Genomic DNA, 27,996 nt, shown 5'->3' with positions numbered 1-27,996 from the left:
ACAGTGTGTCATAACAAAGAAAAAGGAATTTTGTAAGATATCAACAAGTTCAAGAATAAATAATTATGACATAGAAAATGAATAAATAGTTAAATATCCACGCAAAGGCTAAAAAGAACGAAAACTCAAGATATGGCTCCCAGCTTTGAAATCTATTGAGCACGATCTCAACCAAAAAAAGACCATTTTAAGAATATTTGAGCACACATCAGTCTTAAAAACCTGAGAGAGTAGGGAATCTTCTAAGGAAGTATATATATAAATATACAAGAGAGACGAAGTTTTGCATGCGCCATAAAACATCAACTTGTTCAGAAAAGCACGCACATCAGTGTCGTCCCGAAAGACTTGATGGAATTTGACTTGTGGAAGATGATGATGGAATACTCATTGCTTGTCTATTTAGAGCTTTTGGCTGAAAGGCTCCCCTGCATGCAAAAAAGCACTAGCATGACAAACCGGTTTTGTGAGAGTGATTCGAAAATAAATCCAACAAATAACAATACAAAAGAAGATAAACAAACCGGTTTTCTGAGAATGATTCGAAAATAAATCCAACAAATAACAATACAAAAGAACATAATAATTCAAAAAACATCCAGTCCATTCCAATCACCAAGACGTTTCTATCATTTTAGTTTTTCACTCAGTTTGGTTTAAGGAATGGGTAGATGCTAGACAATCAAAATCTAAATTTAGAAAAAGGAAACTAGAAAACAGAGAGAAGAGGAGGGGTAGTCAGGGGCCATACATTGTGATGGCCGGTGATATAAGAAACAATTACAGTGATGTCATCGAGCTTCCCACCATAATAACGGAATCCGGCATCTTGGGCAGCTGTGGAGAAAGGTGTCTGCCGGTTTTTGTCCTCTGCCCTTTGTCGTGCCAAAGCTGCTATTTTCTGTGCTGCCACTTGAGGTCCTAAACCAGCTCTCACAGCATGAACCACAACAGCAGTGATGTCACTGTTGTACAGATTGTCAAAAAGCCCATCAGTCCCAGCAATTATAACATCTCCTGGAGCAATAGGGATGGTAAATACCTACATGGCACAGAAAAATTCGATCAATTCAGGGTCAAGTGTCCAATAGCAGTGTTCGAGGTACATGCAAAATGGTTCAATTTTGAAGGCCAAACAAATTTTTGTGATCTGACATGACCATAATGTTTATGTGCCAGCAGCAGATGTAAACAAAAGAAGAGTGATTCTAAGGGGAGAGTTCTAACACTGAAGTTTAAAGCACAGTGTAAGGCATCATCAGTAAAATATTCTAGCAACACAACTGAGCGGTGTTGGAATTTAAGGAAATTGCAATGCAACCTGAAATGATAGACATTAGACAACCTAAATCAGATCTCTAAACAATTAAATTCTACCAATCACTTAGCAAACAAATTCAATTACTTAGCAGACAAATTCAATTACGTTACAGAGCGAATAAGTCACTTGGAAAAAATTACCCTCAAAAAATAAGGATTACAACACAAAATTATTGTTATTCTTAATTGACAAGTCTATCGAAAGCAAAAACAAAGAAGGGGCTAACAAACCTGTCCAGAACTAGGCAAATCACCACCATTACCACACTCCAATTGATAAGTAAAGTTGAAATCATGTTGCTGAACGGGGGATTTAAAAACCGTACATCCATCTCTAATCACCAAAAACCCACTATCCCCTAGATTAATGGCATGGAGACCCTGCACAAAATAGAGTATAGGTCAAAGTCCATCAAGCCATGCATATAAGTATGATGATCTACTACAGTTGTTCATCATGTTTATGACAAAAAAATATATATGCTGATTAAAAGCTACCTGGTCTGTGAGAGCAATTATACAAGCAGTTGATGAACCTTTAGCTTTTGTGCAAGTGTAGGCTTTCTCTAGGACTCTGGTCGGATCAATAAAACCCTGAGGTTCGTCTTGAATTGCATTAACTGAATTAGACATGAGCTCGCGAGCATAAAACCCTGAATTAACACCAAGATCAGCCCATCCACCAACGCCATCAGCAACACCAATGGCTTGTTCATCGCTACAAATGAAATGAGCATCCTCTCCACCGGTTTCTTCTTTGTCAGGGTGGGGCAGGTAACAAGATGCTGAATTTAGTTTCAGCCTTCTGTCAGTTGAAATGTTCCTGCAACAAACCAGGAATATAAATCCAAAAAGAAATACCACAATAATTTTAACCACGAACAAAGCTTCTTTGGTGGGCTTGCAGATAGTTTTTGATGCGGAACATGTGCCACATTGTGGATCTTGTTCTGAGGTTTAATGGGGGATCACAGGACTAGTTGATTTGCAACAAGCTATAGCTAATACTCTTAAGTGTTTTCCAGCTTTAAGGGAGTTTATGAACAGTTCTTTACAGAGATCGGGGATGAAGAACGTCAGACAAATTCGAACATCAAAAACAAATGCTGACAAGCCTCTAAAACATTAAAGAACGTCAGCACACATGCACCCAAAAGTTTTAAAGCAAAGACAACATATAGCCGGAGAGGGGGGGGGGTTTTGTTTCAAAACTAAAACTAAAGCAACCAAAAAGCAGAATGTTCAATCCCTTCATTGTCAGAAGTGAATATAAATTCAACAAACTGAAATGAACATACAGCTCTGATGAATCTGCAGAACTCAATTGTTGTTCCTCCCTTGTAGAGTTGTCAAAAGAAACATCATGAGCAGTACCAGCCAAGGAACAAGTAGATGATGATATATGGATACCCTTGAAGTCAACCGACCCAAACCCCAGGAATGGATAGACACTGCTCTTTCTCCTTGAAACATTGTCTATAAAATACCCATAGAGCAACAAGTTACTTGGCTGCTCTTTATTTCTCGAACTCATGCTTACTTTGCTACAGCTGTGAAAGCTTCTTCTGCTGTAAGAACTAAAAAACTGGTGTCCTGCCACACCAGGATCAGCACGCCTAGTCAAACTTAAGCAGTTGGTAAGAGAGAATCTATATCCACAAGTAGCCATAAGTGCCTTTTGCAAATTTATGCTTAAGACTGGACTAGACTCCGAAAACAAATTCGGAAAGTGATATCCACAAACTTGAAATGAAGGACTTGATACAGAAGGTATAGAAATTGCATGAGAAACTGCTCCAACAACTGAAAGATTCTTTCTTCCACTGGTAACATGAGAATTTGCTTGAGCGGTGGCAACAGTGCCAGAATGCACAAGTGGCTGCTGGTCAGTGAATTTCCTTGATGGTGCATGATGAAACCCTGAGCAGACAAAACGCAATTTCCATCGGCCAATCAACGCATTTTCTTGTTCTTGTACTACCCTATGATTCCTGGAGATTGTTCTCTGAACTTCATGCTTGATTGCACCATGAAGGTTTGAGAAACAGTTAGATGGCATTTCCTGACTCGATTGAATTAAATCTAGCACCTTTTTACACAGAAGGAGCCACGAGGAACATGAATGAAATATGATCTCCTTACTAGGAGTTCAACTATTCCACAACAGTCAGGAGGAGCACCTTCCTCTCCAATTTATGTTATGAGAACCAAGGTTTCTGAAACTTAAAACACAGACAATGGATAGTGAATAAGACGATGACAAAAACACAAATTAGAAGGGTTCGATGCATAGTTATTGTACCAATTGCAAGCTGTAAACTTAAATACAGAGATATTTAGCTACTTAACTTTTACCGAACATATTCAATGATTTATTTTTTAAAATTATCAGAATATGTGCTTCTGTATCATGTGAATTGCGAAGTAAATGACAAATTATGTGGTTCGTGGAAGAATCTGTGAACCCATTAATTATTGATCTATATACTTTTCATTAAAATACCGAATTACCTGATTATGTCTCGACAAGTTAATAATCTACATATGAAAACAAATGCTAAAGATTGTAACCTAGCAGCCTTAGTAAATAATGTCAATGGAACAAACCAGCAAATCTAACATTTGACCCATAAAAAATCCTAGAGCCATATAACAAATGAATAAATTACCTGATAAACTTTCCCGCGGTTTCCCAACCTTCCCAACCAAAAATATCTTAATTAAAATAACAATGCGATTCCAAACGCACTTATGATAGTGCTTAATGAGGTAATAAAACTACGAAGGAGGGAGTGTATGGCGTCGTGATCAAACTTCCACCTCTACGAAGTTTTAAAGCTTCCCTTTTGCACGTAGAAAACACAAATAACATTAAAAAAAAAAAAGCTGGCATCTTTTTTTCTTTTGCAAAGTGGGACATAGGAATGGAATCGGCGAAGTCTCGTGGAACGTTGGAAAGAGCAAATCCTTCCGAGAAAAGGAGAGAAAAAGAAAACCCGGTGAGATTAAATTCTACCTCGTGCCCATAGCAATCAATCATTGACAAAACCATTCACTCATGAAAATTAACCAAATACAAATCAAACATTAACCATAACACAATCTCAGCATATGCCCACTTTCCCCAGCTCCAAAAACACATACATACGACAAAACAGATTTGACTAACAAAAACGAAACGCCAAAGGCCGTAAAATGACTCAAATCACCACGCTCGCTCATCATCATTGACTAACAAAAGATGCTAAAAAACTCACCTTTATTGATATCGAGGAACTGGAACCGATGAGATACCCCCAACAGAATACTTCAGCATACACCGAATTCTTAGAAGGTTCGAAGATTTAAATTTGGTTTGATAGAATCACAGATACCAGTTATCTGCAGGGAACTGGCACGGTGGGACTCGTGGAGCACGTGCCAATTCACCCACGTCTGAGGTGGCTCCCGGAAGCTTCGCAACGATATTTATGGCTGGCGGATTTAAAAGTGGGTTTATATGTAGAGAGCCCTAACAAAGTGTAGAGTAATTATATAGGAATTATTTTTGAATGTGGTAAAATATTTATTTAAAGATGATAATTTTTGTTATGTTTAAATTAATAAAAAAAATTCATATGTTTATTAGGAATAATGAACTATCTAAAAAAATTTATTTGAGAAAAATATATGATTGGATTTTTTTAAAATATAGATAAAGATAAGAGTGAAATTTTTTATTAAAAAAATTGAAGATTTAAAATATTTTAGTTAAAGTTAATTAAGGTTTCACTAATTGTGTTTCAAAGTAGTTAAAACACTAACCACTGTGTTTGATGCACAGGATTTGGATGCGATTTAGTGGAATTTGGATTTGCAAATACTTTTTGGCAAACTGAAATTCTAAAATAGGATTGGTATTTGATGATATTTCATTGGATTTCATTTAACTAAATGAAATTCTTACAAAATTGGTCGGATTTCATGAGATTTCATGGGATTTGACTTTATAAAAATAAAATAATTATTTCTAATAATAAATTTATAAACTTTAGTTATAAATTTAAATTTTCTTAACATTTTTTTTTTCAAAATATAACTTTCCTAAAATTTATGCTATTAAATTTCAATATGTATTTTAACTTTTTTTCAAACACTAAAATGGAATTTGAATTTCATGATTTTAAAATCCAATTCCATTTCAATTTCCAAATTTAATTCCAAATTCTATTTTTTAGGCATCCAAACATACTGTTAGAAAATGGGGTAAACTTTTGATTAAATAGTAAGATAATTACACATAAGATCGTTTCATAAATTACTTTTTTAGACAAATTTTTATTCGACTCGATCAATAAAAAAAATATTTTTATATCAAAATTATTGTTATTCTGTACAAAAACCGAGTTAACTTGTCTCATGAATACGATCTTACATGATACTTACTCGACTATCCATCTATCTTTATATAGGTAATATATTTTTATAGCATATTTGACTAATTTCTGTTGAATTTTTATTACATTTATTATGATTTTACGAATAAGTATATTACTTGCCCCCGTATATTGAATACTGATCTTGCAAAATGTTAAATTATAAATAATTTTGTTTACTGTCTTTACAAATTTATTGAGCATTAATTAAACAAAGTATATCTGTATATGACTAAATTTAAGAGTAAACCAAAATTTCATGTGTACCAACAATTTTTATGATGGACACGCTCTTTTCGGTAAAGAAAGAGATATCGCTTTTAAACGTTCATGCAATTTGCAAAGCTTGCTCCAATGAATTGAAGGACCACATTCTAAAGTATTTCAGTAGATTGAATCCAATTTTTTTTTTTTATCAATGTATATTATATAAACGTGATAAGGTTCTGACAATAACTAATTTTTTGTTGAATAAATATTTTAAAAACATTTTTAATATTTCATAAATAAAAAAAATTAAATTATATACTTGTATAATTTTTTTTGTAAAAATGTTTTTGATAAATATATTTTTAAAAAGTACTCTCCAACTATAGTTTTTAAATAACAATTGATTTTAAAAAATAAAACAATCATGAAAATAAAATAAAATTTTACTTTTTTAACTATAAAACGAGTTTTATATAATAGTTGTGCAAACACATATTTTTTTATTATAAATCAAGTAGGTCTCTTGTGAGAGTGAACCCAACTCATATAATAAAAAGTAATATTTTTTATGAGCGATTAAAATAAAAATATGTCTTACGAAATTGACTCGTGATACCGTCGCACGAGAATTGTTGTGTAAAATGAATTTTAAAACCTTTTACAAAAATTTGGTGACAAGAACAGAAAGGTTGGTGAGCTAAATTTTTAAAACCTGCTCGATTTCAAAACGTGGTCACCAATACTTAAATTACACCCACCGGACAAATCCAACATCGAGAGTGGCAAGTACTCGTGATTCCAGGAGTTCGTACGAAGGAATATTTGAAAAAAAAAATAAAAAAATATTGTCAATAAGTTAAGTACACGTTATCAAATGTCTAATTTTTTTAATTGTAAGGATTATCCATGCGTATATTTTCTATATAAATTTGATATTTTTTCACATATCAAGTAGTGTGATAATAATATTTTAAAAACTAACCATTGTATAATATTTTTGTACGAATCCGATATTTTTTCAGTAGGATATGTTTTATTTTAACTACTTGAAATATAGTTTTTAAAAATTTTATTTTATTTGAAATTACTAAATAATTTGATCAATCTGACACAACATTGAGAAGAAGATAGAATTTATGAATCTAGCAACAAGATGATTCAAATACATGCAAGATTCAGGGAGTTCACATTTTATGAAGAATATACATACACACGCGCATTTACTTCCTTGTTTCATGCATATGCCCACAGTACAAGCAGCTACATTGTCTTTATCAAATAAAAATTAGACTAATTCATCGATCCATGAATAAGAGACATTTGTAATGTTAAATCCTGCTGAAAACGACTTGTGCCCCATACTGAGGCTGCAAGGTCATGGACTGCATGGGAGCATGCCTGTACGAGGATGAAACCTCCAAGGAATACTGTCTAACGATCATGGCTAACACGATTTTGGCCTCAACAACAGCCAGATTCTGACCGACGCAGATTCTTGGACCCAAGCCAAATGGGAAAAAAGAAGCCAGGTGTTTTCTAGGCTCAGCAAATCTCGAAGGGTTGAATTCATTTGCGTCGTCTCCCCATGTATCGGTGTCGTGATGGACAGCAGTCATTGCAAGGTAGAACTGTGTATTAGCCGGGACGTCGAGGCCTTGACGTCCCAATTTTACATTCTCTGATGTTCGCCTCATCAACGCCACTGCTGGAGGGTAGAGGCGAAGAGTCTCGTTGATTATCATGGTTATCTGTCATTGGAACATCAAGAAAAAATCACCCCTTTGACACAAGCTATAGATTTAGAAAAGAACTCGGATATGTATCAATGAAAGCAGAAAATTAATATTGAGTGCAGGGGGTGAAAACATGTATCATCTATATATTATTAGGACAAAAATAGTGAATGATTTCTTCAAGAAATTAAAATAAAAGAAATGTTAATCTTGAGTTGACACTTATAAGTTGAACTCACAAGTTTAAAGTTGGATAAATTTTCTGCATTTGGGAGTGCATTGTCACTGCAGATGCTAAGGACTTCATCCCGAGCGCGAATCTGCCACTCTGGATTAGAAGCTAAAAGGAGAAGTGCCCACGTCAAAAGATTGGCAGTCGTTTCCTTTCCTGCAAAGTAGAATGTCTTGCATTCATCTATGATTTCCTCTGCGTCAAGTTTCTCTTCTTTACCATCCTCATTCTTGTATGGAGACATTAACAATGTGAGCAGAGACTTGGGATTTTCTCTGCTTTTGCTGTTTTTCTCGATCAATGCTTGAATCGAATGTCGAGTTTCTTGATCTAGTTTACGCCTCAATTTGTTTTTCTTTGTCGGTAAAAACCTGAATCAAGTCTCACACTCAGAATCACTGGTTAAAAATTCCACTCCTACGAATCAACACAACCAGGTCTATATGACAAATCAAATTTTCCTTTTTTTATTTTTTTTATTTTTTAAGATTTTGAGCATCACATAAAACTTTTAGTTCAACAAAAACATCACAAGTTCACAACAAAAAAATGCTGAGTCCTCTAAATTCCCATTTATAGCGGAAACCAAGAAAACATGCTGCGTGAAAGTTACCTGAATCCAGGAATATAAACACTCCGCAATGCGTCCAAAACAAGGCTGATTTGTTGTTCTTGAAGTTCAAAGATTCGTTTCCCATCCTCAAAACTACTCCCGAAAGCCGTCCGGGATATGATATCTGCCGAGAGTTCATGCAGTTCTTTATGCACGTCCATCTCTATTTCACTATTCTCTTCTCTTTTTGCCTCCCATTTCTTCAGCATATTTTGGGTACTAGCCACTATTTCAGGAATCCAACCCTGTTACATATCATCATAAATCATGCACACATTGATCCCATGTATCTCAAAAAAGTAACATTTTTTTATTAAAAATATAATATTTATTTTTCATGAGTTTAATAGTAAAATCATTTGAAATCTTGAGACACATTCACCTTAACCCTTTCCATGTTAAAGGCCTGGCTAGTGATCCTCCTATGAACGGCCCATTTCTCACCTTCGAGCCCAACAAGCCCTTCACCAAACAAAACCTTAGAATTCGGGTTAAACTCGATCTTCCGAAACCGCCCACTCACGTCCAACAAGACCTCCTTAATAACATCGAGATCCGCCACGGCCAATCTGGGCCTGGGCCCAAACCAATAAAGAAAAGTTTTCCCGTATAGCGTTGACCATTTTTCGTAATGAGGCATCACTCGATGAGCTATGTCGTGGGAGATGCCGGAGATGGGTCTGGACTCCGCATCGGCTATCAACCGCCGTCGGATCTCGGCGGAGTTCCCGAAGATCGGACGGTAGGAAGGTCCGTCCACCCCTTGGTTTCTGAAGTGTGCCTGGAACTTCAGAGGCAGGATTACGAGTTTTCGGATGAAATACGCGACGAATACGAGGGGTGTGATGCAGAAGAAGAAGAAGAAGAAGAAGAAGAAGAAGTGACCTCCGATAGTTTTCATCGAATTACGCTGCGATTCGTGGAGGCACTGCGTGAATCTATGTGTTTAGAAATTATTAAGACTAAGGGGTGAGTAGTGGGGGCAGTTGGGGTGTTTGAAATTTGGGAAGATCGAAAGTTCCATGAATATTTTATAATTCTTGTGCATGCCAAATTGTTGTTACAAATAATTATATGTTTTTCGAACTTCCAATCAATCGATTCGATTAGTTTAGAATAGAATAGAATAGATCCATCTACCTACATCAAATCCGACCATCGATGATGTCCGAAACCAAATATATAAATTGGGTAGCATTGAGTTTAGTGATGGAAGAATTATAAATTTTGGGTTCTAGATTCTAAGTCGATGAAGCATATTCATAGTTTTGTGTAGGAGCTAGGTGCGACAATTTTCCATATATCAATGTTGTACGGGGAAAAATCGAAGTAGACAAATCGAAAAAGGGGTTAAAAAGATCTTACAACGTAGATATTATCCTCAATATAGATTCGATGGTTATTATTGATCTAAATATTTATTAAGCATGAAAACAAGAGAGTTTGTGTATTTAGAAAATTAATTAATTGTGACTGCAGTAATAATTAATACTGACCTATCATGCTCTAATTTAATACATTCCTCAGGGATAAAATAAGTGGATTTATTTGTAGCAGGACCTTTGTTTTAGTCTATTTTAATATGGCTTTTCCAGTTCTATATTTAGGAAACTGTGAGCACTGCACCCATTCAGTCATCAGTTCACTGCCTTTTTACTTGCTTACCGTGTTTACTGTTGAGTGGACATGATATATCATATATCTTTGGATATTATAAAAATAACTGAAAATTCATGTAATATGTAAAAAAAAAAAAAAAAACTAGACAAATTATGATTATTTGTACACGAGAAAAATAACTATTATATTTGAAGAATTGATTTTCGTTAGTAATTCTTTCCCAAAATTCAAACAAAATCTTGAAGAATCTTGAAATTTTGTATTAGATAATTTTTTTTAAAATGAGATATACATATTGTTGCATAGTTCCATTACTATTAAACTAATTCCAATCTACGCACGAGATCATATAATATAAAAAAGTGATATATGTAAAATGAATGTTACACGTTATCTTTGATCTTATAAAAAAACTATCCTGATATAAAGATCTCTTAGATAAATCTTAAATTTCAAAGATAACGTGTACATATATGTAAGTATTTCACTATCTATATAATAAGATCAGATCCAAGGATTTTCTTTCACTAAACACGCGGGATGTTCCCATGTGATATACAACATGTTGCGTCTTAGAAAAATACCATCAAACGAATATCATAATATTATTTTTCTCACAGCAATTAATAATATTAAAACGGGAAATATATATAATTATATAATTTATGACATGTAAAAATCAATTGCGGACCAAGATCTGGAGTCCGAAAAATCGGTGCATGCATTAAATATGTGGGGGGAGGGGCTGAGGTCGACCCAACAGTAAGGTTACGTGGCTTTAAATAAGTGTGGATTTGACTACTCCTACCTTTTTCTTTTTTTATTATTACTCCATTTTTTTTAATATATAAAATAAGACTTAATATATATTATCCTACCTATATGTGTCCCCACTCTTTAGCTGTCTACATGACCTCTTTACTATTCAATATTCCAATTTCGGCCCGACTCTATTTTTCCTTTTTAAGTTATTATTATTGTAATTTTGAAAAAATAACAATTTGCTGAAAATAATAGTAATTATTGATCATAATTAGTTGTTACGTCCGGTGGAATATTTGAACCCCAAGCACTTGATAGTAGTCCTGAGTAATGATGTCCACGAAGAAATTTAATTAATTCTCAATGATGTTGAAACTTGAAACTCTCGGAATGAATGATATCCAATATCTTGGGGGCTGAGGTCACTTTCGGACCATGCAATCTTAATATATGAACAAGCAAATACATAAGAAATGGGGATGTATACGGATAAATATCATGGATTTGTATCCAACTTCGTCCTAAAAGATATATAGTTTCGAACATAGGATTTTCTTATGCTCAAGAATGACAACCAGAGCGTGGAGTTTATATGAAATTAACGGATGACTCGCTAGAACGTCCAATATATAACTGTTTAAAATTATGAATTTGAGCTTAACGGCTTAATTTTATCCCAAAATATACAAGAAAGATCGTTCAATAAATGCATACAAGTTTTAAAAACTTAATTAAGTCGATGCGAAATATCTAACAAATATAGAAAAAAAAATATTTTGTTCATGAATTTATCGTATCAAATCAAAATTTATATTCAGACGTATCAAATGAAATGTGAGGTAAAAATAAAAAATATTTACCCGTGATATCAAAAACGATTTTTATTATAACCCATTCGATTTTAATTATATATATATATATAGATATATATATTCTCATTACGCAATCACTTCCAACGATCTCTTATCCATGCATGAAACTTCGATCCCGATTCCCGGCCAATTGGTTTTTTCAGCAACATTCACATACATTTTCGAAAGGAATCAAAATCTTAGAAATTTTCTACGTGAATATACTTAGGTGATCAGAAGAATTAGTTATTAATCTTTTGATTTAGTTTAAGAATTTATTGGCTCCTATGCCCCCAAAGAACCGAGGCACATATCATGTACATCACCTTACCTTTCTAGATAGAAAAGACACATGGAGTGACTTGCATGCGAACAAAACAAAGGATAGATTAATAAAATGAAACATTTAATGCAAAAAACCATGCAAGAGTTCCTATACAAGCCGCCCACCTCAAACCCTACTCAAATTTTAAAGAGAAGAAAATATATATTGTAGCCTTCGTTAATACAAACGAGCATGTATAACGCATCATATAATATAATAGGACTGCTTTTGATCTATATAGCTAGACCTCACGAAACACTCTCCATCTCTCTATAAAATGAAGGGGAAATTTAAAATCTTGGATTTTAACATGTCTTTTAAAGCATTGAAGGCTTCCTATCAGACGGATAATCCCATGTATCCACCGTCGAACCTACTCCTGCGAACGAATTACTGTCGAGTCCATCCGTGATCGAGCTCAAAAAGGCCGAGAAACCACCAGCAGAGGTTTCACCAGCACCCATTCCCAGACCAAGGAAATCCAGAGTAGCGGGCCTGTTCCCAAACAGCGAAGAAGAGTTCATCATCAATTCATTGAAGCTCGCAGGCGAGCTAGTACTAGAGGGCAGCCCGAGTCCGAGCCCCGATGCCACCGAGTTGTTTTCAAGCTTCACATGATGACTAGTAGTGTTGTTCCAATGTGATGGGGGTATTAAGGAATTTCTCGAATCTTGTGGGTCGGGAGGAGGTGTCATGGCTAATCCAAGGCCACGGAGAAAAGACGAATTGGACGAAGTGGCGCCCATTTGAGCTGCTTTCTGAAGCAACGCGGTTGCGGACAAAGCCGGCTGTGGAGTCGGCGTGTAGTGCCGATGAGAGTGCTCCAATGCCGCGGGGTATAGAGATGATGATCCGCTTGACAGATACAAAGTCGAGGACAACGTAAGCGACATAGGATCGATAACGCCTTGGTCTGGTCCTGCCATTGTGCAAAGCATGGTGGAGTAAGATGCCACAGGTGGCTGAGCCGTGTGGGAGAGTTCTGCAGAGGTCGATACGTTGAAAATACTACCGAAAACTCCACCGTTGCCGCTAGACGTGGAGGAATTGCTGGCCGTCACGGTGGCTACCGCGGTGGGCGCCCCTGCGAATGGCCCTGCCGCAGCTCCTCGTGGTGGCTGCAATTGGGCGATATGATTTTCAGGCAACTCTGCGGCAACAGGAAATAGAATTAAACACAACGTGAAACGAGAAAAGATCACACAATCAAGAAAAAAGGGGGATGAAATTATAAAACTTTTTTCGAAAAGTAAAAGCACATTGGACACTGATCGTTCCCGAATACATGCAATTATTTGATATTAAAAACAGCCTTTACAGAAAAAGCAGATGTAATAATACACTTCGTTCCTTGCCAGAAATTAATTAATGTAACAAGATTCATACCAATTAATATGCATATTAATTATATAGTCAGAAGAAATGAGGTGAATAGAAAATTAAGAGAATATAATATACGAATCGCAAAACAATGATATGAACAACAGGACAAAACAAAACTCCATGAACAAACCCATTTTCAGAAGAGGATAAAGGGAGCCAAAAAAGAAAAGAAAAGAAAAAGAAGCAAACAAAAGAAAAAAAATTGACACGAAATCCTCGTTTTGGAATTTACAATGCAGCCAAAAATCTTAGATCATGTGTTCTCGTTGCAACTTAAAAGTTAAGAGTCTGCATCAGTATTATAATTAGCAATGGCGATCGAAACTCAACCTGAACTTTGAATGGACAGCACCGGCGACAACACGCCGGTGGACGGAGTAAGAGGTGGCGGCGGAGGGCTTGAAACCACGGCCGCAACCGGCGGCGCAACGACTTGCAGCTTCATATCACCTCCAGAACTCGTGATTGCCAAAGGCTGAGACAGCGCACTTTCCTGAGCCAATGCGTCGCAAAAAGCTCTATGCGTGATAAAACTATCCCTCCTAATTATATTTAATTTATATAAACACAAAATCAGTAGAAAACAATCCCAATACAAGTATAAATGCAGCAAAAACTCAAGTAACAAAAACTGCCATTATTGAAAAAGTATTCCCATATCTAGAACGTCATTTTACAGCCGTAAAAATTGAAAATTCACCTCGAAAACAATGTGCCACAATCGCAGCGATACTCTCTAGTGCCGCAAGTCTTCATGTGGGCTTTCCAATCGGACTGGACCGCATATTTCTTGGAGCACCGCTCGCACTTGAACTTTTTCTCGCCATGCTTACGGCAGAAATGTTTCTTGATTCCAGTAAGATCACCCAAAGCCCTGGAAGGATCGTGGTGAATGCAAGTGGGCTCGGGGCATAGATAAACTCGCTTCCTGATTTCTTTGTTGGTCCTCTGCCGGAGTTTCCACGGCAAATTGTGGCCCCTCCGATGCAACTGCAAGTTCTGGTCGCGTTGGAATCCTTTGTTGCAGATCTCGCACACGAATCTGTTCGTTGCCATCAGAGTTTTTGGTGATAAAGCAATCACTTCTGCATCTGGATCTGTATATATACATACAACACCAAATCATTCAACTCTTTCCATCAGGGTTTTTCAAGAAAAGTTGTAACGAAAAGGAATCGTGTTTCTTTTTTACCAGGCATTCCGGGAAGATTCCGCTTTTTCTTCACGGGCAAAGTTGGTTCCACAGACTGTTCGGATTTCACATGATTATCAGAAACAAGAAAACCGGATTCTCCAGAAGCTTGCGACGCTGAATTCTCAATTTCCGCCATGATTTCTTGCTCAGCAGTCAGCACATATATATAATATTACTACCAGTCCACAAAAATCAACGCCGTCGAAAAAGATATATAACTCCAGCTCACACCATAACTTCAAGGCAGCTGAAAAAATACGGAAAATCAAACTCACTGCCACTTATACCACAAAACCCCCCAGCAATAAATTCGAGCAACGAAACGAAAAGGGAAAGAGGAAAAGAACAGCAAATTTTACATTTCTTGGAAAAACTATTACCCTTTCCCAAAAAGAAACCCAAGACTCCAAACTTCTAAGAAAATCTAATAAACATTAAAACCCCCTGAAAAACTCCAGCAGAACTTTTACAGCAGCAAAGCAAAAATGGGAACGCTGTTTCAAATCAGCACTCACCACCTTCCCACAAAACAACCCATGTTCATACACAACGGCGCTTTTTCAAGCCTACTATTATATACTATTGCGCTTTGTTTGTATATGTAGAGAGAGCAAAAAACAAAAAGAGAGATTACAAAATTCCAACTTGTTCTTTGGGGATTCTTTTTTTTTTTTTAAAAAAAAAAATAAGCTTTCCTGATTATTATACACAACTTCTGGGTTTTCTTAAGCGGCGGCAGTTAACCGTGGTTGGATTTCTAACCTTGGTTCGGGTTTTGTCAAAGCCTTGGATTTCAGCTTCGGTTCGAAGATAAACATCGATCGACATCCGATCGTACACGTGGCGAGATCTGACATGGCTGGGACACTTGTCGGAGGAACTCGCTACTGCTCTGTGCATTGTTTTGACGTTTAGTGATTCACCTCTTGGGAATTTGAACCTTCAAATTTTTTATAAACTTCGTAAATGACGCTTTTAGCCTCCAATAGTAAATTCACTTCAAATAATTGACAAATTATTATATTTTCATATGTTGTCGTCTCTCTCTTTATTTTTCTTATGATGTTAATTGTAAAAATATAAAAGAATTATTTCTCTTAAATGAAATTGAAAAAATAGGTGAATCATAAATTAAATTTAATTACTGCTTATCATCTTAAAATAGTTTCATTAATAACCATGATATATAATTTCAAATACATCAACGTTTCAAATTGTTTTAAATCAAATCTTTCCGTCTAAAATAAATTATACTCCCTCAAACGCAATTTCATTTATACATTTAAAAAAAATTAAAGCAATAGAGTGTATATCAAATATTAGAGTGGCCGGTCCGTAGTCTTTTCATATTTTTTATGTACTATATACTTATATTCAATATTTAATATAATATATGGTTTCGGGCTTCTATTTTTTTTTTAAGAAAACATATTGCGCATACAAAAAATTTAATAATAATTATTATTTAAAAAAAAAAAAAAGAGACACCATTAAATCGCATTAATGCTAATAGAGCGTGGAGACTGTGGAGATGAGTCAGACGGTCAAATGAAAATAAATCGGTTGTTGGGGAAGAATGGGATAACCCCAAATTTGGTAAATCCCGTGACGGAATTTGGTACCAAAACAAACCCACACCTGTTTAAACATTTAATAAACTTTTGGACTTGCTCTCTATATTCCCAATAATATTAATATTATCAATTTTTTTGTCAAAAGGTCTTCCAAGTTGATTTTATGAAATTCTACTAAAAAAAATATTTTTATTTACTTAGATATAGATGTGATCATCTCATCAATCATTTTGCAGAGATAGATGTGCGAGAACATTTACAAGAGATATTTTACTTAAATAATAATAAAAGTGTTTAACATGTAAATATATATATAGATATTAATTAGATATTAACAAATATGAGTCAAACACATGCATTACGAGGCATTATATGTTATATCTGTTAATAAAATATTGAAATACAAGGGTATCAATTAATACTCCTTTCAAAATATAGAGCGATATTTCTTTCACATGTCTCAAGTAATTATATTTAGTATTATTTTCTAGTTTTTTTTATCAAGTTGTTTATATATATTAATAAAATATATTAGTTACTTCCAAAAAGTTTTTATATCATATTAAAGCATTCAATAAGGTTATAATGAGATTTTTTCTCGATAAAGCTTATTTTTCTAATATTTTTTTAGTTTGTATGATGCACATAAGCTTAAATATATGAGAGGAAGCAAGTGTTTTATTTGAGCAAGGCAAGTTACAATTTCATCTCCATTTATCAATAACTATACATAACAATTAAAGAAAATACAAATTTATAATTTCGATCAAGTTGGCATTTGCAGCCGTACGTTCGAACAGTACAAGTGTGTGTCGTGCATGTTGCATGTGACCCGAATGCATGTTGCTCACGAGTCGGTACTACGATTTCCATTTTAAAATAATTTCGACTTTGATTAAATTTGATTCTTCCATGACTACTTTCAACATTGTATCTCTCAGATAATAGTTTACTAATCACGATCATTACAAAGAAATCAACTTAATATAGTCTTAAAAAAGAACAAGATGTGGAGTTATCGTGGAAAACATACATTAAATAATAAACAAACCAACTACGACAAATTAAATACCCAACAAATTTGACCATGTGTTAAAGCAAATCAAAGGACACATATATTTATGGCTTAGGGTGGATTAGATTTGCATTGATTTGTTTTATGTTTTAATTAACATGTGGCCATGTGTTTGTGGGATAAGAATTTAGAGCTTTAGGGTGACGAGATAATTAAGACATTCTACTTGGGAGAGGGAGAGGTTGGGAAATGTTTCATGAAAAACAATACTCCAATAATTAAGACATTCTATTTGGGTACACACTCTCTTTTATGTCAAGTAAATAAATGAATATAAATATAACTTCCCCTCATTATTATTTCCAAGAAATGGGATTCAATTCACCAACTCATTCATTACAAAGTTTTGATTCCATAATCAAACCATCTTTCTCCCATCTCACTTTCCCATGCCTACATTTCATTATCCCCTTGGTTGAATTGAGTTTTTAAAAAGTGCCAATTATCTTTACAATTGGGAAAAAAATATGATTATTTATAAGCCAAACTATAATCATTTGAATATTATAATATGTGACGTGTCCATACTCATTTGGTAAATTAGCATTGAGTACATTCCAAAGTCACACATGGCATAAATAATAGGTTTACCCCACTCTCAAGGGCATGGTGGGGGGGTGGGGGGGTGTTTGATGAAAGTCCCTAGAACAAAAAAGAGGTCTGGTTGCAAAGCGCACACAGCTGTAAGGGCAAAAACATTGTCCTAAATGTCAATAAAGAGATCATAATAAGTGAAAGACATGGAGGGCAATCATCACCATTTTGATCATCTTTTTTGTTGCTTTTTCCTGTCTCTTTCCCCCTATTCTTATAAGCTCCAATTGTCTGTTGAATCTTTGAGGGAATACAACTATTTTTTCATCGCCACCTTTCTAAAGCTCCATCATAAAAAGGGCAATAGCAAGTACGGCTACACTCGAACGAACTAATTATTAAAAAAAAAACTATGGCAAAAAATCACCAAACTCCAAATATAATCTTGTAAAAAAATTTCAGTACCCTCACATTTTTAACGAATAAAATCAAGATTTTTACAACCCAACTTAAAATATTATCTCATCATAATTATTAAATCCACCCATCACCTACATTGGATCATGATAACACTTAGTAGGGCGTGTGAATAGATTGTGGGGCATATGTGAAAGATGACTACACAATTCCCTTTGGTCAATGACTCAACTCAATTGTACATAATTATGCATGACAACTTTCTAGGAAAACTACTTATCCTTGCCTCCTAAAAATATTTAAGATCGCCAATAGAAACATAATAATTTTAAAAATCTAGTTCTTTTTGCATGGTCGAGATTACAATGAATACAAATTATTAAATCAAGAGAAAAAGTAACCGACAAGTCGGTTAAGATAGATCGTATTCATAATAGGATCAAAACAAATAATCCTAGTTCAACAAATTACCTTTAGATTTGTTCAGAAGCAATCTCAGCCGCTCGATGTGTGGTTAGGCCATTTTTGGGTCAATCAGAAGGAGAATATTATGTCCCATATTTGGAACTAGTGCCTGTATATCTAGTCATGTCGAAACTATGGTGTAAACTAAACATAATTTTCTCAAAAGATGAAAATTATTAATTTTAACAAAATGGAGTTGCCCCATATCGGTTGAACCCTAAGGAAATCAAGCAAAAAACTTCCACGAGATGTATTTATGTAATATCCAAACAAAACCCAAAAGTTAAGATTTAAGTATTTTCCTCATAAATATACACCGGGATAAGGTAATAACTTTAAACTTGAAAAAGCTTGTACAAGACCGGATGCAAAAGAATCAAAACTCACTGTCGGTTCGGCATGTCCTGAAAACTTCACCTCGCATGACATCTATTGGCATGTGATCATGAGTGTACCTCTCAGGGCCTAGGTACATTCCAGTCTTTTCCAAAAGACGAAGCCCTTCTTCCCTGCCGAATCTTGAGGAGTAGAGTTTCAGGTACTCAATGTCCTAAAACATCAAGTTACAGATAGAGGTAATTAGAGAGAGGGTCAAAGAATCATCGTGTCATTCACGAGCTTCAATGTCCGAAAGATGATACCCGATCGTGTCATAGCATCATAAACGGGTATCCCTTTCTTTAAAAAGTATTACATTAACAGAATTAGGTTAAAACATCACAAACATTTGCAAATCCAAACACTAAAGGTACCTGTAAGCCACTTAAGAGCCGCTCTAATCGTAGTGAAGCAACAGGTTCCAGTGAAGATGAGAACACTTGACCAGGGTAATACAAAACCCCATCACCAGGAGGGAGGCCACGCCTAAACCGAATCTGGAAAGAATACACATGTACGTCAAAGATGTCAACATATATTGGTCAGCATAATGTCATCTAGATAGATCCAATGACCTCAGCACTAGGAACTGTTGCCTTCTCATAGCAATTGGCTCCCCAATACAGAAAGCCAGTCGCACCTTCTTTCCATACACGCCACATTACTGCACGATGTTGCGTGCCTCGCATCCCCAAGTGCCAATTAGGATGAGGATCTGATGGTCCCATGCACACATACGTCCACCACTCCTGAATGATAACACAAATGAGCAAATGACAATTAGAAGAGAGCAAGTTCAACCGTGTGAGAACCCAGATGTACTGGTTCAATTATAAATCATAGAGAGCATTCAAGTTCAATTATTTCATGAGAATCTCGTTATTTGTAAACATGACTATTATCCATAGCATATCATCAACATGCTAGAGGAGCAGTACATATCATTAGAATTCACCATTTGTGAGTAAAATTTAGCCCCAGATACTTACTAATAGAATTATCAACAATGAACTAACCTAACCTTCCTTGCTTATTCCATGCAACATTCCAATCACATTGCATCTTAGATGATTAATTCTATGGTGAACCAATGTCATCATTTCACTATACCCTTTTCCATTTCAAAAGGCAGGACAGAGTAGCATTACCTCACCGTTTTCAGGTTGTATTTCTGCAATAATATCCTTTGCCAGGTCTTCACGGTTGCCAATCACCCATTCACTGTCAGGGAAAGATTGATGATTCTGAGAAATCTTTACCACCAAAGGGAAGCTATATTTATCATTGACTAATGGCACGTATAAACCAGCAATCTCAAATTCAATTCTACCAAGCCCATCCACGACAATCTCCATCGCTAAAAGCAACAATAAGGGCCAGATAAATAATAAAAAGATTGGAGACTATGTATATTTATAATGGTCGCCCTGGATCAAGATTGCCAAGAACTTCAGCATTGAAGAATCTGTGAGGCAAAAATTCCAACTCCAGATGCATGTTGGGGTTCAAGAAATGGAATATGTGCAGTTCACAAATATTGAAAAACCATGAAGATATAGGTGAAAATAGATACCTCGTGCAATAGATTTGAGTGTGAGGCCGAAGAAACTCTGGAACTTTAACAAAAGCCTCAAAGTTATTGGAAGCCAGGGGTGCATCACTTGGGCCTGCAAAAAGATCAAACTAGTCTGAGAGGATCTCTGGTATAAATGACTTGACTATCATACAAATAGCCTCAACCAACAATTGGAACCGCTGCACCTTTCTAGTTCTATTATTATTTCTATTCTAGTTCTATTATTATTTCTATACTTGCATGGCTCAAAGTTTGTTTGCAAATCAATAACAAAGTTACATCCCTCATCCCACCACCATTGTTTAATATCTTCGTTTCGTATGCGAAAATTTGTCTGAATAGCAGTGCTCCTAGAGAAAAACTATAATATAACCTAGGTCTAGTCAGTCTCACTATAGTAAGCAAACAAAAAATCTCTCGGTCAGTCCCCTAGTTCAAAATCAGCCTTCCACATCTACAAAGCCGCTTGAGATATGCAACAAACTCCTTTTCAGCAATAATCATCTCATTATTCTGAACACCAAGCTACAGCATGCAATTGGTTAAAGCTGCGAACACTAGACAGGTGGCTCGATAAAGTCCAAAGACAACACAAAGTTTATGGGTAAACATCAAATGTCTTCAATAACACTCACGAGTTCATGCTTAAAGAAATTAAACATAGTGCTGACAAACTTATCATACAAAAAAGATGTTAACAGCAGCCTACTCAATAATTTTATACATTTAAAGTAGGATACTAAAATCTTGGGTAAAACACATAGGGTGGACATCAAACTATACCCGGTCCAAAAAACAAAAACAAGTTGTCCTGGCATTAAATAAATGGTTTGGAAATAATAGGCAATCTCGGAAGTCGGATCAATTTGTGATTGCAATAAGATTAGGGCATGTGTTTTCCTCTGTAACATACCAAAAAATAATTGAAGCCACAGGTACGAAGCAAACAGGTTTCAGGAAGGAAGGCAAGTTTTCAGCCATTCTTTCAGCGGTGTCAAAAATGAACTCAACACATCAACCCGACACGAGTCGACCCGAAAAATAAATGGTTAAGGTTGAGGGTTTTTTGGTTCGGGTCGAATCGAGTTGGGCCTGAAAGGCTGAAAGCTAACTCAAAAAAATTAATCGGGTTCGTGTTGGGTTCGGATCAACCATGACCAGAAACATTTTATTATTATTATTTTTAAATAAAATTAAGAAAGATTTTATACATTTTTATACCTAGTATGTTTGAAAAAAAAATTATTGTATGTTAATATAATAGACATCATTTAATGTTTATTTTGTAAAATTTTGATTTTTTTAAATTAATTTTTATTTTTTTAGTAAGCATACTTTAAATTTCTACAACTAGACTTACAAATTTAAATTATATATAAGCTTAGATTTTGTTATTATGTGTTTGAATTTTTACTTCATTATTTTTTAAAAAACAAAAATAAATAAAATCGGGTTGGTTAGTGTTCATCGCATGAGTCGGGTTCGGGTTGACCATTTTCACCTTGAATCAGGTTCGAGTTCTGCTTGAAAAAACTTTCAGAAGTATATTGCGTCGACCCGACCCGAGCCCACCCGAATTGACACTTTTACATTCTTTGCACTTAAAATTGCAGCTTATTAGTTGTTTAACTTGGTTTAAAAGTAGAATGGATAAGCAATATCAGTTTTCCTACATATATATCTCAACCAGAGCTCTACATCTAGTTCAGATTAAAGCAGGGACATGAGAACCTGTACAGTCTTACAAATTTGTGAAGCACAAAGGGAAACTGCTCACCACAATAATAAGTAGTCATAATGCGGGCATCAGGTGCGTAAGCATGAATCTCACTCGCCATGTCACGAATAGCATTGTAATGTTCAAGGTTCAGTGGCTGTACATCATAGAATGACATTTCATAAAGAAGCAGCAGAAACGAATTAGCAAAAAAATTTGTGAATAAAAGATGGCTTCAATAAACAAACATATATTCAACCGATATTAAAATTTTGCCCATGCAATCATGTAACAGTATGTATAAAATGTAAGATTTTCAATCAACAAAAAAGGGGGTACTACCATCAGTTTTCTTGATAAACATTCAGTAGGAAGTAGAAGAGAATAAGAAAATTGAGGTAGATTCATTTTGGGTTTCTCGAGCAAGGAAACTCTAGCAATCCAAAGTGGTACTGAATTTTGTTCATATTTGATGAGTCACAATATGTTTGGAGTAAAAAAAGTCTCTAGCAATCCAAAGTTTGGTTCATAAAAATTATCATCTGATTGCATAATTAGATCGATTACCTCGTACTTTCATACAGCAACTCAAATGACAGCAAAATTAACAGTTTTTTCAGCTGCTATTTGATCATATTTAACACCCATACACTTCCAGTATTTCTTCTGGTGATATAATTTTGTTTTTCAGTCATACATCTGTACCCTTCTTTGTGAGGTGTAAAATTTAATATAACGAAATTTGACTCTTACTTTGGCCCCTCAGAAACAAAATAATCACACTGTTGACACACTTCAGGTTTTATATTTTTCAAATCTATTTTCCTCAGATTCTTCAAGCTATTTAACTCAGCTCTATACTTCCAGTTTTCAATGTAGTTTCTTCTTCCCCCTATTCCTTTATTTACCCATGGAAGCATCTGCATTTGATGCAACTCAAACCCAAGTCATGCAATACAATGAAACCAAATGCCCCATATTTGATCATATATTTTCCTTTCCTTGTTTTCAACAAATTACTATAAGAAATATAGGAATATACCCATCATAACGGATCAAAACTTGACAAGCAAGGAGCCAATCCAAAATATATAGGGCATGACATGAGCAGACGCTAGAAATTTCATATTCATACCTCATCCCACAAATAGAAATAGGCTTTTCTCCAATGATTCTTCGTTCTCAAAATCTCGACTTCTCTTTGCAGAAAATCCTTTGCTGTATCGCCACTAACGCACATTAAGAGGCAAATATAAAGTAATCAAAATAAGAAAGAGAATTCTTGACAAAATTAGGCATAGTTTGGGGAAATCGCATGTATACCATGAGACTACTGGCCTATATGGCACAGCATATGCTGCAAGCCTTGGATCACCAAGATACTCGTCTGATTTGGGATGATCAGCTGCACCAACAAATAAATGGATTATCTATGTTAAGTGGTCTAGGTTAAGTGAATACTGTCATACTGCATTACCAGGCCAAGGACAGGTGTAAGTCAGTACTCGCATGCCTTCTCCCCACCTGCAGAAGTATGGGCTGATTTTATATTGAAGCAGCCACTTGAAGTGTTGATCCAGTGCCTCGTACCACTGGCTGCTTCCGTGTTCAACACCAAAACGATCCTCAATCACTGTATCAGATATCTATGTATAGTTAAGCAGATTCAGGCTCAAAGAGATTATATTTCATTTACATGAAAAGATTTATTCAGCACCAATATACCAAACCAACCAAAATATTTTGATTGAGTTGAAATTGCTTGCATCAATTTACTGCAAACTGCAATACATACGAGTATCATCTTTCGGAATAGCATCTGTAAATTAGCATTCTAAAATAGTTAACTTAGACAATCTAAACTACCAGATCAAGCCTCATCATTTATGAGAGCTGAGCAAAAAGATGAAGGAAACAATGGAAAGAAGGGAAAAGCTTAAGCCATAAATGAAACAGAGGACCCAAAACTACATGAACATAATAGCAACAGGAAAACATTTTTTTAAAAGCAGGATACTCCAATAACAGCTGGAAGAGAAGGAGTCGCAGGAAGAATGAAATCCCACACTGTCAGACTTAGCTTCACCCGGACTGAAAGATTCGAAATGGCATCCTCATCCATCATGTCTACTGACCCGTTATCTGAATAAAAGTCAGAAAATGATGGGGATAAAAGCAGTTTTTTCAAAGATGATGATGCAGATTTCACTCGTTCTACCTGGTAGTAAAGGTTTAGAACAATGGGAGAATTAGAAGCTCACATCGGTAACAAAGGAATCCTCAAATAAAAAGACGGGAGATTATATCGAAGTAATAATTGACCCACCACTTCAACCAGTGGTTTTCCATCAATTGGCTCCATGACATCAAGACAATTCCTTAATTCTCTGTACATTTGATGTCTCTCATCTTTACCCAGGCATTGTGCAGTAGATCTTAATAAGCCAGAATGAGAAATGCAGATAAACAAATATGTACTTTAATTAGTCATTTTATGCCAATATGTTGTTAACATCGAAATTTAAATGAGTGGCAATGGTGTGTCTAATTCCAATGCAACAATATTTAACTGAAGAAAGAGGAAAGACGATCACTCTGCGTCAACTCTGTTAGCTGTAATTAGTAATTCTCCTTCATATTGACCTGGGGGTTGTGCAGTTGGGACATCAATTGAAACCCAAATTGCAGTTGTTTCTCTGCAAAGCAATAAGCATTATGCAACACAGAAGCTAAATGTTGAGGCTTGAATGGTTCGGCAATGCCTGTTTTATGATTGAAAAGATGCCAATACCCGGGAAACAGGGTCAGCTGGAACACAGGCACTTCAAGGGGCACAAGAGCATCTGGAACACCTAAAATGGGAACCACACGCCTCACTGTTAATGACTCACCAGCTACTAACCTGCTTAAAGTTAAAAATGGTCAACAGGATTATTTTCATCACACCCAATGAATATGAGATTTTTATGTTTAAGAGGTAAACCTATCACCATATGTCGAGCACAGATCACTACATTGCACCTGCACAGTTCCAGCAAAACTAGATCCAGCCCATGAAACTTTTGGACGTACAGCTATTTGAACGCTTTCCCTCTCATTTCTTGCTGCTAAGAGAGATATCTTCGAGGTAAACCATGTCAGATGGAAGGCACTACTGTCGGAAAATCATTCTATAATCCATTCTTGAAATGCCAATGGTGGCAAGACAGGCAAGTAAGACATGATCATGCTTAAATAGAACAGGAACAACAACCACTCATTAAGTTCTTCACAAGGTTCTAGGACACAGGAACAAACACCACTCAAATAAAGTTAGCAGTCACTAAGGGATTGCACATCCTCATAAATGCATGCATATATCTTACATAAAAGGTAAACACACCATTTTGGGATATTTTATACGATTATTGAGGCATTGTCAATCTGACGCATAACTTAGGTGAGCATTCCACATACCATGGCCCATAAAGGGTATATCATTCAACATTAACATACAAAAAAGGTAAACTCACATACTTTGAGTACAAAATAGAAATAACACCAATTGCTATATGTATATCATCAGAAAATATAGTTTATCCACGCTTACACGCTCTAAGGGTCGAGGCATGTCATGTGGCCCAACATTTGCTGAGCTTGGTACACACCATACATGCACTAATTCTGAAGAAATAATTTTCAATGGATCAATTACTCCCCGTGGTAAACTTGGAGTCTGTATGCCACTTTCACTCCATCCATATGCCGTCCCACCTCCTGCAACACCTTCAACTGGTGGCACCGTCACCTCCTGATGGCTCCCTGTAAAAGAACAGCCCCTAATATACGTTCAGCGTCATCCTAAAAACTATTCAACAGCAGCAAATGTTAGTTCAGCAAATATTAGTTCGAAGATGAGGTATGGGTGACTAAAATGGAGGAAAGACAAAATCATGTACCAATTCAGATCTTCCAATTTGTTTCATTTAACTCTTCTAACACAAGTAGATAGAACTACACCCTCATTTCATGCGAGCGAAAAAATCAGTAGGTTCATTAATTTATTTTGTAATTTTACACGCTTCTGCCAATGAACTCTTAGCCTTTGCTGGTCGTTACGTGGCATGTGATTTCTTTTCTGCTCGAGTGCAATCAGCACTAACATGGACTAAACAAAAACTTATTATCGTTCATACTTTAAATGATAAGTTATAAGTCGAGTCACTTTTTATCAGTACATAATAAACAAAGTACATTGGAGGTATCTCTTCATCACATCCTAAAATCATATTGCATTAAAAACGTGTGTTCGGATGCTTTCTTTTAAACTGAGAATAATCTGAAAACGCATCGATAGTCGTGGAACTTGATTTTATAAAACCTTGTTACTGGAGAAAGTTATCTATGATTTGTCTATCGACAATAATTTTTATTCAATAAATAGTGTAATTAAAACATTAGAAAAAAAAAAGATTAAAGTTCCGAAACTAACACATAATGTGAAATAACGAAAGGAAATTTCTAAACACCAACAGCAAAGACTTGTATTACCCTTATACCAACTCCATTAGTTTTCTGGGTTTGATCCAGATGAAAGAGGCAAATTGATCATATATATGATATATCAAAGTATACAGAGTTTAATGGCAATAGTAAGCACAAAGTCTTGGGATTTGAATAAATATATAAATATACAGAGCTAAAAATTTGTTCATCCTAGTGAAATGAAGTATAGACCGGGGGCATGAAAAAACAACTTTTTGACTCCTCTCTCCATCCTAGTGCGCCAAACTTTGTTCCTCCAAATAGATTCCTCCCAATAAATAAACTCGACGAGAACTTCAAAATCACTCCAGAGACAAAATAATGCTCAAGCTCAGCATAAGCAACCCGAAGAAACTATTGAAAGTGGTTAAACTAGGCCCCGCATCTTCAGGGACAGCAAAAAATCACTTTTCTTGCAGAATATTTTTTCATTCCTTCCTACTCGGATTTCCCCCACAACAAAGATAAAATTGGCATTGACAAAACCACATAAAACATACCAAAATGAAATGGCAAAAAAGCTTATATGATAAATAATCAGTATATCCCTGAAGTCTAAATAACTGAACAGTACAATGATTGAATCAAAATGACAAAGATTTATCAGATTTTACAAATACATTAAACCACGTTATTTACTGAAGAAAACAGTAACAGATAAGCACAAACCGGAGTTCTCCATTGGCGTTTGTTTCAAACGATGATCGATAATTCACTTGATTAAGAACTTTCTTCTCTTTCAAAATTTAGGTTTACTTTCAGTTAATTGGGAGCAAATTCAACTCGTAATCTGGATTTTGTCGATTTAACAAATCATGAGAAGCGCGTGGCAACAACTGATCAATATGAAAGGTCAGGAGAAATGGATACTCGCGCTCCCTTTTTTTCTATTTCCAATCCTACGTCAAACGAATACGATGGATTGATTTTTAAATTTTTTTTTTTTTTTCAGAACTAAAAATTATTTTGCTAAAAACAATTTCTTTCTTTATGGGGTGTAAAGCTCTTTCAAACAACTTATAAGCTGTTTTAGAGCTTTTAAGCTTTGAAAATGTGTTTGGTAAATTTTTTTAAAAT

General features: G+C 35.3%; 4 protein-coding genes across 8 annotated transcripts; all 4 read right to left on the bottom strand.

Moving 5' to 3' along the window:
• Window positions 1-48: 48 nt before the first annotated feature.
• Window positions 49-4,810, bottom strand: LOC140860177 (probable protein phosphatase 2C 55). Of its 2 annotated transcripts, none has more exons than XM_073263032.1 (6): window positions 4,578-4,810; window positions 2,619-3,542; window positions 1,819-2,143; window positions 1,552-1,701; window positions 752-1,042; window positions 49-428 (listed from the first exon to the last, which is right to left on the bottom strand). In XM_073263032.1, the coding sequence occupies exons 2-6, from the start codon at window positions 3,377-3,379 to the stop codon at window positions 399-401; spliced, it is 1,557 nt and encodes a 518-aa protein (XP_073119133.1). In that variant the 5' UTR covers window positions 3,380-3,542; window positions 4,578-4,810; the 3' UTR covers window positions 49-398. The 2 variants fall into 2 exon arrangements, with proteins under 2 accessions (XP_073119133.1, XP_073119132.1); XM_073263031.1 differs by having other exon boundaries at window positions 2,619-3,536.
• Window positions 4,811-7,090: 2,280 nt separating this feature from the next.
• Window positions 7,091-9,681, bottom strand: LOC140860178 (cytochrome P450 734A1). The gene is made up of 4 exons (XM_073263033.1): window positions 8,906-9,681; window positions 8,524-8,768; window positions 7,918-8,281; window positions 7,091-7,693 (listed from the first exon to the last, which is right to left on the bottom strand). Exons 1-4 carry the CDS (start codon window positions 9,422-9,424, stop codon window positions 7,274-7,276), a joined length of 1,548 nt encoding a protein of 515 aa, XP_073119134.1. The 5' UTR covers window positions 9,425-9,681; the 3' UTR covers window positions 7,091-7,273.
• Window positions 9,682-12,171: 2,490 nt separating this feature from the next.
• Window positions 12,172-15,440, bottom strand: LOC140863256 (zinc finger protein GAI-ASSOCIATED FACTOR 1-like). 3 transcript variants are annotated; one of them, XM_073266555.1, is made up of 5 exons: window positions 15,422-15,440; window positions 14,657-14,906; window positions 14,165-14,561; window positions 13,795-14,006; window positions 12,172-13,231 (listed from the first exon to the last, which is right to left on the bottom strand). In XM_073266555.1, the coding sequence occupies exons 2-5, from the start codon at window positions 14,793-14,795 to the stop codon at window positions 12,399-12,401; spliced, it is 1,581 nt and encodes a 526-aa protein (XP_073122656.1). In that variant the 5' UTR covers window positions 14,796-14,906; window positions 15,422-15,440; the 3' UTR covers window positions 12,172-12,398. The 3 variants fall into 3 exon arrangements, with proteins under 3 accessions (XP_073122656.1, XP_073122654.1, XP_073122655.1); XM_073266553.1 differs by lacking the exon at window positions 15,422-15,440 and adding an exon at window positions 15,040-15,308; XM_073266554.1 differs by lacking the exon at window positions 15,422-15,440 and adding an exon at window positions 15,175-15,293.
• A 3,452-nt stretch (window positions 15,441-18,892) lies between these two features.
• On the bottom strand, window positions 18,893-27,800 carry LOC140860815 (uncharacterized). 2 transcript variants are annotated; one of them, XM_073263820.1, is made up of 16 exons: window positions 27,589-27,800; window positions 25,985-26,196; window positions 25,379-25,515; window positions 25,187-25,297; window positions 24,990-25,091; window positions 24,722-24,830; window positions 24,413-24,613; window positions 23,873-24,041; window positions 23,719-23,782; window positions 23,531-23,624; window positions 22,456-22,552; window positions 20,676-20,769; window positions 20,251-20,323; window positions 19,678-19,851; window positions 19,477-19,599; window positions 18,893-19,274 (listed from the first exon to the last, which is right to left on the bottom strand). In XM_073263820.1, exons 1-16 carry the CDS (start codon window positions 27,599-27,601, stop codon window positions 19,101-19,103), a joined length of 1,947 nt encoding a protein of 648 aa, XP_073119921.1. In that variant the 5' UTR covers window positions 27,602-27,800; the 3' UTR covers window positions 18,893-19,100. The 2 variants fall into 2 exon arrangements, with proteins under 2 accessions (XP_073119921.1, XP_073119920.1); XM_073263819.1 differs by having other exon boundaries at window positions 18,894-19,274; window positions 23,719-23,800.
• Between the last annotated feature and the right edge of the window lie 196 nt (window positions 27,801-27,996).

Source organism: Henckelia pumila, chromosome 4 (genome assembly GCF_033568475.1).
Source record: "Henckelia pumila isolate YLH828 chromosome 4, ASM3356847v2, whole genome shotgun sequence".
Taxonomy (NCBI): Eukaryota; Viridiplantae; Streptophyta; class Magnoliopsida; order Lamiales; family Gesneriaceae; genus Henckelia; species Henckelia pumila.
This window is presented reverse-complemented; position numbering and strand designations above follow the sequence as displayed.